The sequence below is a fragment of the Takifugu flavidus genome, chromosome 16 (assembly GCF_003711565.1).
Source record: "Takifugu flavidus isolate HTHZ2018 chromosome 16, ASM371156v2, whole genome shotgun sequence".
Lineage (NCBI taxonomy): Eukaryota > Metazoa > Chordata > Actinopteri > Tetraodontiformes > Tetraodontidae > Takifugu > Takifugu flavidus.
This window is the reverse complement of record NC_079535.1, coordinates 10022754-10034767: the sequence shown is the minus strand read 5'-3', so window position 1 is coordinate 10034767 and position 12014 is coordinate 10022754. Positions and strand designations below refer to the sequence as shown.

The 12014-nt window shown below is 40.9% G+C and overlaps 3 protein-coding genes across 4 annotated transcripts; 2 read left to right on the top strand and 1 right to left on the bottom strand.

Moving 5' to 3' along the window:
* Positions 1–62: 62 nt before the first annotated feature.
* Positions 63–3649, bottom strand: LOC130539739 (histone-binding protein RBBP4). Its single transcript, XM_057058295.1, has 11 exons — positions 3490–3649; positions 2883–3030; positions 2646–2791; positions 2022–2195; positions 1814–1929; positions 1556–1716; positions 1353–1479; positions 1183–1260; positions 876–1010; positions 685–795; positions 63–615 (listed from the first exon to the last, which is right to left on the bottom strand). The coding sequence occupies exons 1-11, from the start codon at positions 3503–3505 to the stop codon at positions 553–555; spliced, it is 1275 nt and encodes a 424-aa protein (XP_056914275.1). The 5' UTR covers positions 3506–3649; the 3' UTR covers positions 63–552.
* An 8-nt stretch (positions 3650–3657) lies between these two features.
* zbtb8os (zinc finger and BTB domain containing 8 opposite strand) lies at positions 3658–5676 on the top strand. Its single transcript, XM_057058310.1, has 7 exons — positions 3658–3865; positions 4036–4060; positions 4136–4257; positions 4349–4431; positions 4669–4721; positions 5048–5084; positions 5184–5676. The coding sequence occupies exons 1-7, from the start codon at positions 3784–3786 to the stop codon at positions 5268–5270; spliced, it is 489 nt and encodes a 162-aa protein (XP_056914290.1). The 5' UTR covers positions 3658–3783; the 3' UTR covers positions 5271–5676.
* Positions 5677–7185: 1509 nt separating this feature from the next.
* khdrbs1a (KH domain containing, RNA binding, signal transduction associated 1a) lies at positions 7186–11961 on the top strand. 2 transcript variants are annotated; one of them, XR_008954208.1, is made up of 11 exons: positions 7186–7559; positions 7959–8086; positions 8475–8591; positions 8675–8821; positions 8896–9014; positions 9135–9393; positions 9512–9585; positions 9674–9735; positions 9821–9995; positions 11616–11674; positions 11753–11961. XR_008954208.1 is itself a non-coding variant. In XM_057058296.1 (9 exons), the coding sequence occupies exons 1-9, from the start codon at positions 7469–7471 to the stop codon at positions 9928–9930; spliced, it is 1107 nt and encodes a 368-aa protein (XP_056914276.1). In that variant the 5' UTR covers positions 7186–7468; the 3' UTR covers positions 9931–10776. The 2 variants fall into 2 exon arrangements, 1 of the variants encoding a protein (XP_056914276.1); XM_057058296.1 differs by lacking the exons at positions 11616–11674; positions 11753–11961 and having other exon boundaries at positions 9821–10776.
* Positions 11962–12014: the final 53 nt, after the last annotated feature.

The following is a 12014-nucleotide window of genomic DNA, read 5'->3' as shown; positions in this document are numbered from 1 at the left end:
GGGGTTCTCCAAGTTACAGAATACTAATCAAGTTTTGAAATCAGTGGCATAATACAAGAGGGTTTAGTGTGAATATTTTATTATGAATATACTTAAGTACACAGAAGATCAGATGCAGCACAAAAAAAAAAAAAAAAAAACCCTAAGGAAAACACAAGTGAAAATAGGGCCTGGAAAAGTTCTACTACGAATATAAAGCAAAGACAGACCTTCACTATGTACATGTTTTATTAAAAATGGATCTGCGCAGAAAAGTTCCAGCACAACTAAACAGGGCGAGAAATAAAACCATCAAGGAGAAGAGCGAAATCTTGATTGATTGATGCACGTGTTGGTTTTTGAGAAAGGAATTCTGGGATGCAATAATTGCATCCATAAGGATTTAACTTAAATACTCTGATGACAATGCAGCGCTTCATTTTTTTTCTTGAAATTTTCTACAAAAATCAGAGCTGCCAATTACGAGCTTTAAAAAGACAACACTGCCGATGCACCCAACACTGAAAAATGGATCCATTTTAACAAACAGGAAGAATGAAAAGACGAGAAGACTCAAGCCTGGACCTCCGAGTCGGCAGCACCTTCCGGGTCCTCATCGTTGTAGATATTTTCAGCCTGGAACAGAACCAGAACAAGAGTTTATTCCCTGGACTGAAGACACATGTGCTCATATTTTGGACCTACCATCTGCCACACTTGCATGATGTTGTCCTCTGATACAGAGCAGATGACCCACGGTTCATTGGGGTTCCAAGAGAAATCTGAGATCTTTGCTGTGTGACCGCCGTGGATGAACTAAAATAAAGCACGATAGAAATTAGCACCGGGCTGAAAACGGGTCTTATAACGCATCGGCTGCTTTTGCTGCCACTGACCAGCAGCTCAGGAGGACCGTCCTCCGCATCCTCGGGTGACTGTTCCTCTCCGATCTTGCTGAGGTCCCACACGTTGAGCCTCCTGTCGGTGCCACTGGAGGCCAGGATGGTTTCGTTATGGGGAGACCACTGAACCTGTAGGGTGGAGAAGACCCAAACATTACAGTTATTCACATAACTAAACTGAGAAAAGCTGTCTGGCAAGTGACCACACATCTTTCTAGTTTACTCCTCTATGGTTCCCTACAGAGAACCTGATGCTTTGGATACATGGATGACCTAAAACTTTTACATTATTTTTTTTTACCTGGAAGATCTCATCCTTGTGAGACTCAAATGAATGCAGCTTCAGTTTAAGGTTCCTCAAATCCCAAAGAGCCACCGTCTAAAAATGACAATCACACCAGGTTCAGCATTCATATCTGACAAAAGCGGGGGATCCGACAACAACAGGTGTGGAGTAAAAGGTAGTCTCACCTTATCGGCAGAGCCAGTGGCCAGGATGAACTCACTGTAGGGGTTGAAGGACAGACAGTTGACCTCTGCGGTGTGAGCATCCACTGCGTGGCTGGGCTTGGAGGTGTTGTTGGACCGCGTGTCCCAGCTTTACATAAACACAGAGAAAGTGTGATGGGGGGAAAGGGGGGGGGTCCTGATTATTGTGATGCTACTCTGCTCACATCATTAGTTTCTGGTCATCCGCTACTGATCCAAACAGGGACTCATGCAGGAGGTGCCAGGAAACATCCTCAACAACAGCAGTATGGCCTGTGAAGATGGTCTTGGCATCCACGATCTTTCCCTCCTTTGGGACAGTGCTAATGTCCCAAAGACAGATAGTCTGTGAGAGGAGACAAAAATCATCAGAAGCTTAGAAATTCCATCAAATCAGCCTAATTCCGGTCAGTTGTCTTATATTTCTACTACTTGTTGCTTACATGGTCATCAGAAGCACTGAGCAGACAGCCACTGAGGTTTGGGTTCCAGGAGAGACCGTATCCTTCTTTCTGGTGGCCTCGCAAACGCAGATCAGGGGTGCACTCTCCAGAAGGATCTTTTGACAGAAAAAAAAATGTTACAAGCTGTAAAGAAATATGATTTGTTGTAAACTCTGGGGAAGAGATGCATTTCTGCTGTCACACTAACCAGGCTTGGAGGGGTGTTTTGTGTAATCAAAAACTAGCACATCACTAGTAGGGGTCTTGGTGGCGATGATGCAGGGATTCTGGGGCATATAGCGAGCTCTGTTCACTTCTCCCTCGTGGTTGATTTTGATCTCAATCTCGATCTTTCCACTCACGGACCCAAAGCCTCCAAACTCTGAAATAAAACAGGACCAGATATATAAAATTGTTATTGCACGTGACTGTATGGAATGTAATTCTACTCTACAAATGACAGTGACAGCACTTTAGATAAAATTTTAAACAAATACATACCAATATTTTCTGCAGCATTAAAGTGTTTCAGCAAGATTTAAATTCACACATTTAATGAGAGTAACAAAGAAACAGTTAAGCCTGCAATGATTAGTGGAATGATTACTACAAGAAAAAAAATCCATTTTGATAGCCAGAATTCCTAAATATGCTTCAGCCACATCAATATTTTTCATCAAATATTTGTTCTAGTGAAAACAATTGTTAGCAGCACTCACAAAACATTTTAAAATCCAATCTGCGTCAAAGACAATGATTTAAAAATACTCGTAAAATCAATCATCTTTTAGTCCAAAGACAGGTGATAGGTGAATCACATTATATCTCTCACCTCCTTTTTCACTGTCATAGTGCGAGGCGTCAAACTGGGCATCATCATTTGGGAGCTGAACACTAGCAATTACAAGGTGATTCTGCTCATCTGATGTGTGTGTCCCAAGTACCAGCCTGTGAACACTATAGTCTTTGCCTTCAGGCCTGTGGAATGGTATGCAATTAATTGATTACGTAAAGTTAAAAAACAAACAAAAAACTTATTTCAGATGATGACTGCTTTGCACAAGCTCACCTTGTGACATCTGGGAGCCACTGCGCAGTGAGGCTGGGCCACTCCAGGGCGTGCGTCATGACCAGATCGTACAGGAAAGGGGTGTTCTTTTTCCAGATCTTGTACTCTTCATTGATAACTCTTTCCTCCACAGCATCATCAAATGCGGCTACAAAATGCCAAATTTAATGCAACGTTTTGTAAAACCACGTGTTTTCCAAACATGAATTAAGGTTAATATTAGCGCCGATGTTAGCTTAATCCCACACTAAACTCATGCGACGTTGCTGCGATGTGAGTTTACTTTGATGGCGTGCTAATGTTAGCATCCGTTTGCTCCCCTTTAGCTGCAACAAGGTACGAATTTACAAAGATTTAAAAGAAACTTCGGCGTGATCAAAAGCAACACAACATACCATGCGAAGCTGCATGATAACTCCCATTCTTGAGCTAAATGCCGTGAAACCACAGAGCGAACAGCTAACATATGCTAGCAGCTAGCTGGCTGGTGTGTAACAATGAGAGAAGCTGGCCGGCGCGCCAAGAACCATCACCATATCCTGATTCTAATAATGTAGAAGGTGCAAAAATAATTAACCATCTAATTCATAAGGATTGGTGTACTTACCGTCTTTATCGGTCATGGTGTCGGAGATAGCACACTAGTCTTAAAGAAAAAGTAGAAATTGTTGTGAAAAAGACGCGTAGAAGACAACGCTGTGGCTCGGCAATGGCGCCAACACCGGAGGACACCGCTGGCCAATCAGCCCACACTGACACTGACAGGAAGTTCCGTTGACGACTACTTCCGGTAACGCTCTTCCGCCCCGTGTTGCTGTTAGAACGGTGGCAAATAGGCACGATAAACAAGATTTACATCTTTTAACCTTTATACAAGTGCATCGTAATTACAGACTATAGAATGGACGATCGTTTGTTAGACCTGACGGAGGCACAAAAGGCCATTAAGGCTAAATATCCCCCAATCACTAAGAAATACGAATGTAAGTCTTGTATTTTGGTAACTAATCTCATTACCTTTTTTAACTTTTACAAACAACATAAAACAACGATAAGACTAAATAACTGTTCCGTGGAGTTTATGTGTTCTGAAGTGATGCCTGTCATATCGGTTATGGTGTGTAAAACTGATCTATTGAGTTTTCTGTTAAAGATCTGGACCACACAGCAGATGTACAGTAAGTCTTCACAGGCGCTATCTCATATGTATCTGTTGCTGTCAATCTAATCAACCTTTTAAAATTGTCTTTCAGAATTCACTCCTGGGGAGACACTCTGGAGGAAGCCTTTGAGCAGTGTGCGATGGGCATGTTTGGCTACATGACAGACACAGAGACAGTGAAACCACTTGATACTGTTGATATGAATTCAGAAGGTCAGAAGCTAGTCAGCATGTCCTCTCTATCATCAGTCATGCACTTAACTATAGTCTAAAGTCCATGTGTATTCTTTTTTTCTCTTTAAAGGTGATGATATGGAGTCCCTTCTTTTCCACTTTTTGGATGATTGGTTGTTCAAGTTCTGCGATGACCCGTCCTTTGTTCCAAGAGTGAGTTTGTGGGATGGTTAGTTATCGTTACACATTTTTTTGCTAACAAGTTAAAGTGGTGGTTTAATATGTGACCACAACTGATTTTGGTTATCCTTTGTAATTACAAAATAAATATAGTCATATAAGCATTCAGTACGATGAATCTGAGGGGGATTTTTTTTTTTGTAAATTAATATTGAGTATTTATTTTATTTTTTTATATTAATTTTACTTTTTTTTTAATTTGTGAACTAGGAAATCAAAGTTTTGCAAATAGACAAAATGCACTTCAAGATCCGCTCCATTGGGTAAGTTTGGGTACTTATATTATTATATAATATAAGTATTATAATTTGTTAGAGTTAGTATGTCAGATTACAAATCTATAGATCAAAAATGCAAAAAAGTTAAGAACTGATTGCCTACATAATAATAGGAGAGAGAAGCTGGGTTTTTATTAGTCATAAAAATAAATATTTGCAAATATAAAATACAGTATTAAATAATGGAATTTACCACCTTTAAATTGCTGTAGTGTTAGGATGGAACAACGCTAGTTTTCTTGCCCCAATTTCAAGTTGAATTTCTGCTGTATGGTAAAATATATGGATATATTTTTGTTTTTTCTTTAAAGCTGGGGTGAGGAATTCTCTCTGGAAAAGCATCCACAGGTAAGTACGTATATATATACACACACACACAGCTCAGGTCAATAACAATACAGCTGATTGTTGGACAGGTAACTGGAATTTTCTGTGTTGTTAATCTAGGGAACTGAGGTGAAAGCCATCACGTACTCAGCAATGCAGATCCATGACAAAGAAAAGCCAGAGATATTTGCCATTATCGATATCTGATAATGTAACGGAGGCAACGGGCAGGTTTGGAGCCAATTTCTGTGCCTTTCTGTCCAATACACTGAATTGTAAAATCTAGAACGGGGAAATTCAACATAACAGATTGTAGTGCTTTCTTATGACAAAAAATTGCCCTCACAAATATTCAAAAAAATTTATTCTCGTTTTTTTTAAAGGTAGCTAAATTATGTTTACAAAAAATCACTAGTACATTGTTTATTTGTGTTCATGGTTTACTTAATTCTAAATACGTCTGAAGACCTTTTACAATATCTAAATCAATCTGATTTAAAAGTATGTTTATCACAGTGATGCTTTGTCAGTTCCTGAAACTCCTATGCATAATCTTTTTTTTTTTCAATTTTTTTGTTCTTTTGTGTAAGCAAATAAATTATTTATACTCTTACCTTTGCCTTTTTTTGGGCTTCATGATCATTTTTTAGGAGCTTGTTTTGAAACCTCCAAGGTTAAATGTTGTCCAGCGTTTATCTTTTCAGTAAGGAGTAAGGAAGAACTTTATTGCCAAGTACCTTTTTACACATACAAGGAATTTGACTTGGTGTTTGTTGCGTGCAGTGCAGGCAAAATAACAATAATACAGTCAAATAAGAATAAAGATAAGGAAATATGAAAAATGAGCATATTTACAATACAATAAGCAATAAGCATATTTAAAATCCAGTATAAGGAAGTGAAGTGTTTTGTTTCTTAGTGAGATGACGTAAAGTTAGTGAAATATCTTTCGGAAATGTTGATGGGACAAGGAACTAATAACACAATTGTCTTAATTTCTTAATGACCTTTTTGGACTTTGATCAAAGGCTAATGAGCTGCTTGACTTGTTTCTGGTGTGGTCTGTAAAGTGAGGTCTTATTTTTCTTTTTGTGGCATGTCAGAATAAAATGACACATATCCACTACATAAACTGCCACGGTAATATGGCATATTGTATAGTTAGGCTTACCCAAGTTCCAATAAATCCAGCACCAAATATGCTACGTTAAAAACCAGAGGTGTTTTATTGGAAACATTAATAGACTGAAAGGGCTTTACAGTTAGATTACATACACTAAATCAGGGGTGCTCATTATGTCGATTGCGATCTACCGGTCGATCGTAGAGGTAGAATTAATCGAAAAATATCAGCCCATCATTCATCCTGTCACTTTGATATACAGGGCAGCCAGTTAGATGACAACTGAATTTGACATTCAGGTGACCAATCAAGCGCAAACAACGGCGCTAAGTGCAGCAGAACTTACGATGTCAGCCTATCAGCAGTCCCGTTACTTGATTGACCTTTAGGTCAATGTGCAAACAATGGCGCTAAGCTATTCAGCTAATTACCTCTGATTTTAAGACAATTAGTTAATTATTATGTGTGTTTTGCAATATTGGCTCATTCGGTTATGAAAGGTACATCAACATGCATTGTATATACAAAGAATCCTCAGTACATTTGAAAATAATTAGATGTTTTGCATTTTTGTGGTGGGTAGATCATTTTGATCATTTTGTAAGTAGCTCGCATGCTGAAAAAATGCACAGATTTGTATTGAGCAATATGGATTCATGTAGTTATGTGAGGTACACCAACATATATGGATCATATAAAGAATTCTCAATATATTTATGAATAAATGTATGTTTCGCAAATTTATAGTAGGTAGATCTTCTTGACTTGGTCATTTGAAAAGTAGCTCGCATGCTGAAAAAGTGTGGGCACCCCTGCACTAAATGATCTAAATTGAATTTGTGGAGAGTTTCAAAATTGTTTTCTTAATATAATAAACTTCTGAACACTTCCCATTGGATATCTACGTTAATACTGAAACGTTGTGAGAATTTTTCATATATTTTTTATTCATATATTTTTTAACGTCTAGAGCAAACCGGTAGTGACGTCACGGCCCCGCCTCCACTTGCTCCCCTTCTCGCTCAAATGTAGCTACGCCATTCTTCCTTTGTCCAACTGGGACGACTCGATTCGCAAAGATTCAAGAGGAAAGAAAGGCATCAAGTTTACCAACAACTATTGTGGGGTCGTCATCATTGCAATACGAACAAGTTGCTATTGCCCCCCCTCCCCCGACGAACCTTCCGAGGCTTTCGTCATTAGCGCAGCAAAGAATATTAGTGAAAGCTCGTCAGAACCCAGAGGCCGCCGCCGAGTCAAGTGAGCTCTGAAGTAAATCAAAATGGAAGACACGAAGTACCTTCCAGAGCTCCTGGCTGAGAAAGATAGTTTGGATTCCTCATTCACTCATGCCATGAAACTCATTTCGGCCGGTAAGGATGGATTCGATTGCCTTTCGCCTCATCGGGGCTCACATGGGCGAGCGCCCTGCAGCACGGCGTCAGGCCTTTCGCTTGCAACGTGGTTGTTGACATTTGCTTGATAAATAGAGATTTTTTTTAGCGTTTTGTACGTTTTCAAGGTGCGTGTAGTGATGTACAAACACGTTACCGATGCCAGGATGACGCCTGTGAAATCGCATGCTCAAAAGCCTTTGACGGCTTCATGCATCTTGCACACAATTACGTCTTTTGCACTGGGAATAACCGATGCATATGGAGGGCGATGCTGTATAGATGCTATGTATTGTCGTTTTGAATGCAACAGATGTCTCTGATGCTATGTTGTTAGCAGTTTATTTATGAATGACGCCTCTTTTTTTTTTTTTGCAGAGATTGAGAGAATCCAAAAAGGTGAAACTAAGAAAGAGCCAGAGAAAGAGACATATTTGGATCTATTTGCTACCAAGAATCTTAAACTGAAGGAGCGAGTACTTATTCCTACTAAGCAATATCCGAAGGTATGCATGTCCAGATCACTTTACACTTGGTGATTTTCACCAGGAACGCTCCCTTTTATTCAGGTCTCTTTATTTATTGAGAGAAACGCATTTAGGGAGTGAGTATTGTTGGCTGAGAGACCAAATGGATTTTAAAAATGTAGCCAGTTCATTTATTGCGTGCATGTTTGAGTAACCCTGGATGCCAGAATAACAAACTTCATGTCGACTAGAGTTGGACAATTAGTGAAGTCATGTGAACTGAAGCCAAGCTCTTGCTGCCCTAGTTACGCTTTTTCTGTTTGAATGATTTTAGAGTAAGAGGCATTCATGCTGCCATGCTTGCTTCTCTTTTTATTCTTGGGGGCTGAATCGGTCGCCTGTTACTCAAAATCCTCATGTCCCGCAGGTTAACTTTGTTGGGAAGCTATTGGGACCCCAGGGCAGCACAATAAAGAGACTGCAGGAAGAAACGGGTGCCAAGATCTCCGTCCTGGGCAAAGGTTCCATGAGAGACAAGAATAAGGTAAGTGGGGAGCTCGCTCCTGCTGCGCATTTCAAAAACGGGAATCTGTGTTTATCATCTCCTGCATTTCAAATGCTCTTCAGGAAGAGGAGCTGCGAAAGGGCGGCGAAGCCAAATATGCTCACCTGGCCATGGAGCTGCACGTGTTTATTGAGGTCACGGCACCTATACCCGAAGCTTATCTACGAATGGCACATGCCATGGATGAGGTCAAGAAGTTCCTCATTCCGGTACGCTCCGATGATCCCTAATTACTTGCAGAGAATTTCTCAGTGTTGCTGAGCTGTTGGTGCCATGTTTGTAGGAGCCGTGTGAAGCAGACCCATACATGGATCCTCACTTCCTGAATGGATCCCAGGATGGTTCGGTCAGAGGACGCGGCGGCCTGATGGGGAGGGGGCGAGGTGGACCACCGGGCCCGAGGTAGGCGCAATATTTGGCTTGGACGTTGTGTTCAACGTGACAGATGCTGCAGAAGCAGCTCGAGCTGAATGAAACGGGCGATTTTTCGGCACCGTGTCACAACCCGACTCATTTACGCAGGGGGCGGGGAATGCCACGCGGAGGCCCTCGAGGAGCGATGCGGGGCGGGGCTCCACGTGGAGGATTAGGGCGGGGCAGTGCCCCGAGGGGTGCCCCGTCCGGCAGGGGCGGACCAGCTTCTGGTGCCAACAGAGGCGGAGCGGCTCCCCGTTCTAGACCCCCCACAGCAGGGGCTCCGAGGATGCTTCCCACCCCATCCATGTCACACCAACAAGGCCCTGCAGCGTCACAGCCCAAGGTGGAGGGCTACGAAGACTACGTGAGTTCTGCAACCTCCAGCGTAGTCTAGTTTGAGATGTGCTTCATTTTAGGGGTTGTGGGGTCGTTTTTTGTCCCAGCTGCTGCAGTGTTAGTTGATCGGATTCAATTTCTTTCAGCCTTATGAAGAGTCTTATCCAGAGACTGGCTATGAGGGATATGAGAACTACTACACTCAGCAGCCAGCGGCCGCGTGAGTTTCTGTGTGTGTGTGTGTGTGTGTGTGTTTAACTGGTTTGCTTGTCTCAACATGGCACTGAAGGCTACATTTTCACCCGCAGGGATACAGAATATTATGATTACGGTCACGGAGAGGCCCAGGAAACGACCTATGAAAGTTACAGTAAGTAACTTTTCTCGTTTTTTCCCCTCTTTCGTCTCCAACCTGCTGACGGCGCCGCTCGCGTTTCTCTTCCCCGTCTCTGCAGCTCAGGACGAGTGGGATAACTCGTGGTCCGGCGCCGGGGCCGGCGGCAAAGCCGCGCCTGCCAGGCAGGCAAAGGGGGGCTACAGAGACCATCCATACGGAAGATACTGATCGTCTGCTGGTAGAGCGTTGCCGCGACAACTGTGTCAGATTGTAACACTCTGAACTTTTCAAAAGTAATTTCCCTTTTGTTTGCTCCATTTTTTTTTAATGTTTTTTTTTTTAAAAAAACCTTCAGTGTTTTGTTGGAAATAAGGAAAAAAATTAGATAAGGAAAAAAAATACAGTTTTTCATGTTAATATCTGTTCTCCCTTAGATGTTTTAAGCTGCACAGTTGGCAGTTCAGGATTTACTAAACCTAACTAAGAAAAAAAAAGACTCTGGATATCGTTTAATTGTTCCCAATCAAAATGTATTTGTGGCGATAAAGTCCTCTCATGTAGGCTGCTTTTTTTGAGAAAACAAAATTCCTTCCTAGTGGACAAACAATAATAAGCCAGTGTTACACGTATTACTACCATACATACCTCCAATCCTAAACTGTATTTTGGGTAAATTAAAAGAAAAAGAGAGAAGCAATTTCTTCTGCAGGGCAATTTTAGTGCTGTAAAGTTTGAGCATTTCCCAAAATACTACCAAAATTAATCTGAAATGCTATTTTTCCACCCTTTACAATTGGAATATATATGTCGAAATAATGCTGTGAAAGCATCGCTCTGCTCAGCTCGTTCTTGTAAAAAGGCTAGAATTAATAATCCTTTTTCCTGTGAGGACGGCTGCAGCCAACTCTATTTTGTACATAATTTTAGGACACCTGTGTACACCTTTTAAGCCCTGTCATCTCAAAATGCATCATGCTTGTGTACTTTTGACTAAATAGGCTACTAAATATTTCCAAAATGTTTCTGTAGTGCGTGTTTCAATAAAGCTTCTAGTTTCTTTTTATCCAACCTAAACATGGTATTTTGCCTTTGTTTTACCAAAGGAAAGCCGTCAGTTTCTGAACGTGGTCCTCACGGGTTCTCGCCACCTCTGAAAGAGCTGTATGTATGCGCAGCAGCTTGTATTTAAATAAATTTTAAATGCCGCCTGTAGGATATTCCAAAAAGCTCCTCACCGAGGAAATGTGCTGCCAAACGTGGACGTGCGGATAGTGTTTGAAATTGTTTTGTCAGTTTCTTCCCCCACCCCCAAAAAAAAGGTGTTGGTTCTGCAGCAGTGTATATTCAGCCGCTTGAAATAACCCGATCTCAACAGTATTTCAAATCAAGCTTGCAGGGATCTTACTTGACTTTGATGTCATGCTGGCTGCTTTTTATAAAAGAAAAAAAAAACGCAGAGGAGAGGATTCTAAAAGCCAAAAGATCGCCACAAGAAGGTAAAACTAACCCCAACACTCATTTCTTAGATTCTTGTATTGTTTTCTGTGCAAAAAAAAAAAAAAAAAAGCAAACAACCCAAAACGACGTAATGTAGTTGATCCCAAAGGTACTTAAAATACTGAAACTGCAAAATGCTGTCTGTATTTCTACCGAGCAAAATACGCCGTAAAACATTGTTGTGATGCAACTTTTGTTCAAACAAAACCAATGGTGTCCCAATTTATTTTACCAAATAATTACTTTTAGATTATGTACAGTGTAACTTCACGAAAAGTAGCTGCACTTAAACATCGTTTTGGACCCAAACCCGTCAGTTTGAGTTGCATGATGTTTAATATTGTTAAATTAGTGTGTGTGCTACATGTGTCCGTGCTGCGGCATCCAGCGTCTCATTTCTTCTTCTCTTGTCTCAGGATGTCAGCTGTGGAGGTGCACGTTGACACCTTGACTTCCTGTTCACCGCACACTTCAGGTTGGTCGGAAAGAATGTAAGAGAAGGCTTATTTTGAATTTTGCCCCACAGTTTCATACCCTTATTTCTGTTTTACAGGTCTTAAAGTCCTCAGAGCGCTCAGAGATCAATGGTGTTCTGTAAGATTGTTTGAATTCCAGGTTATAGAAGCGTTAAAGGTGGTCTCATCTTTTTATACCAGCAATGTATTTCTGTATTATTGCAGTATGTGATGAATGTGATTTTTTTTTTTTTTAAGTTTGTTTAATGGTTTTTATACAAAGAAATAAAGTTTATAAGAAATTGAATTCTTGTGTTCTCCCTGACTCACTCAACCTACCAAATGGCACAGTTTTGCTTT

Excerpts from the sequence above, each read along its gene's own strand:
- LOC130539739 (XM_057058295.1), bottom strand. Across the intron at positions 1,480-1,555 it reads GATGACCAGAAACTAATGAT|CTGGGACACGCGGTCCAACA; the intron begins GTGAGCAGAGTA and ends GTTTATGTAAAG. Across the intron at positions 796-875 it reads ACGGTCCTCCTGAGCTGCTG|TTCATCCACGGCGGTCACAC; the intron begins GTCAGTGGCAGC and ends GCTTTATTTTAG.
- zbtb8os (XM_057058310.1), top strand. The coding sequence starts at position 3,784 with ATGGACGATCGTTTGTTAGACCTGACGGAGGCACAAAAGGCCATTAAG. Across the intron at positions 3,866-4,035 it reads AATCACTAAGAAATACGAAT|ATCTGGACCACACAGCAGAT; the intron begins GTAAGTCTTGTA and ends TTTCTGTTAAAG. Across the intron at positions 4,432-4,668 it reads ACCCGTCCTTTGTTCCAAGA|GAAATCAAAGTTTTGCAAAT; the intron begins GTGAGTTTGTGG and ends TTTGTGAACTAG.
- khdrbs1a (XM_057058296.1), top strand. The coding sequence starts at position 7,469 with ATGGAAGACACGAAGTACCTTCCAGAGCTCCTGGCTGAGAAAGATAGT. Across the intron at positions 7,560-7,958 it reads CATGAAACTCATTTCGGCCG|AGATTGAGAGAATCCAAAAA; the intron begins GTAAGGATGGAT and ends TTTTTTTTGCAG. Across the intron at positions 8,087-8,474 it reads CTACTAAGCAATATCCGAAG|GTTAACTTTGTTGGGAAGCT; the intron begins GTATGCATGTCC and ends CATGTCCCGCAG.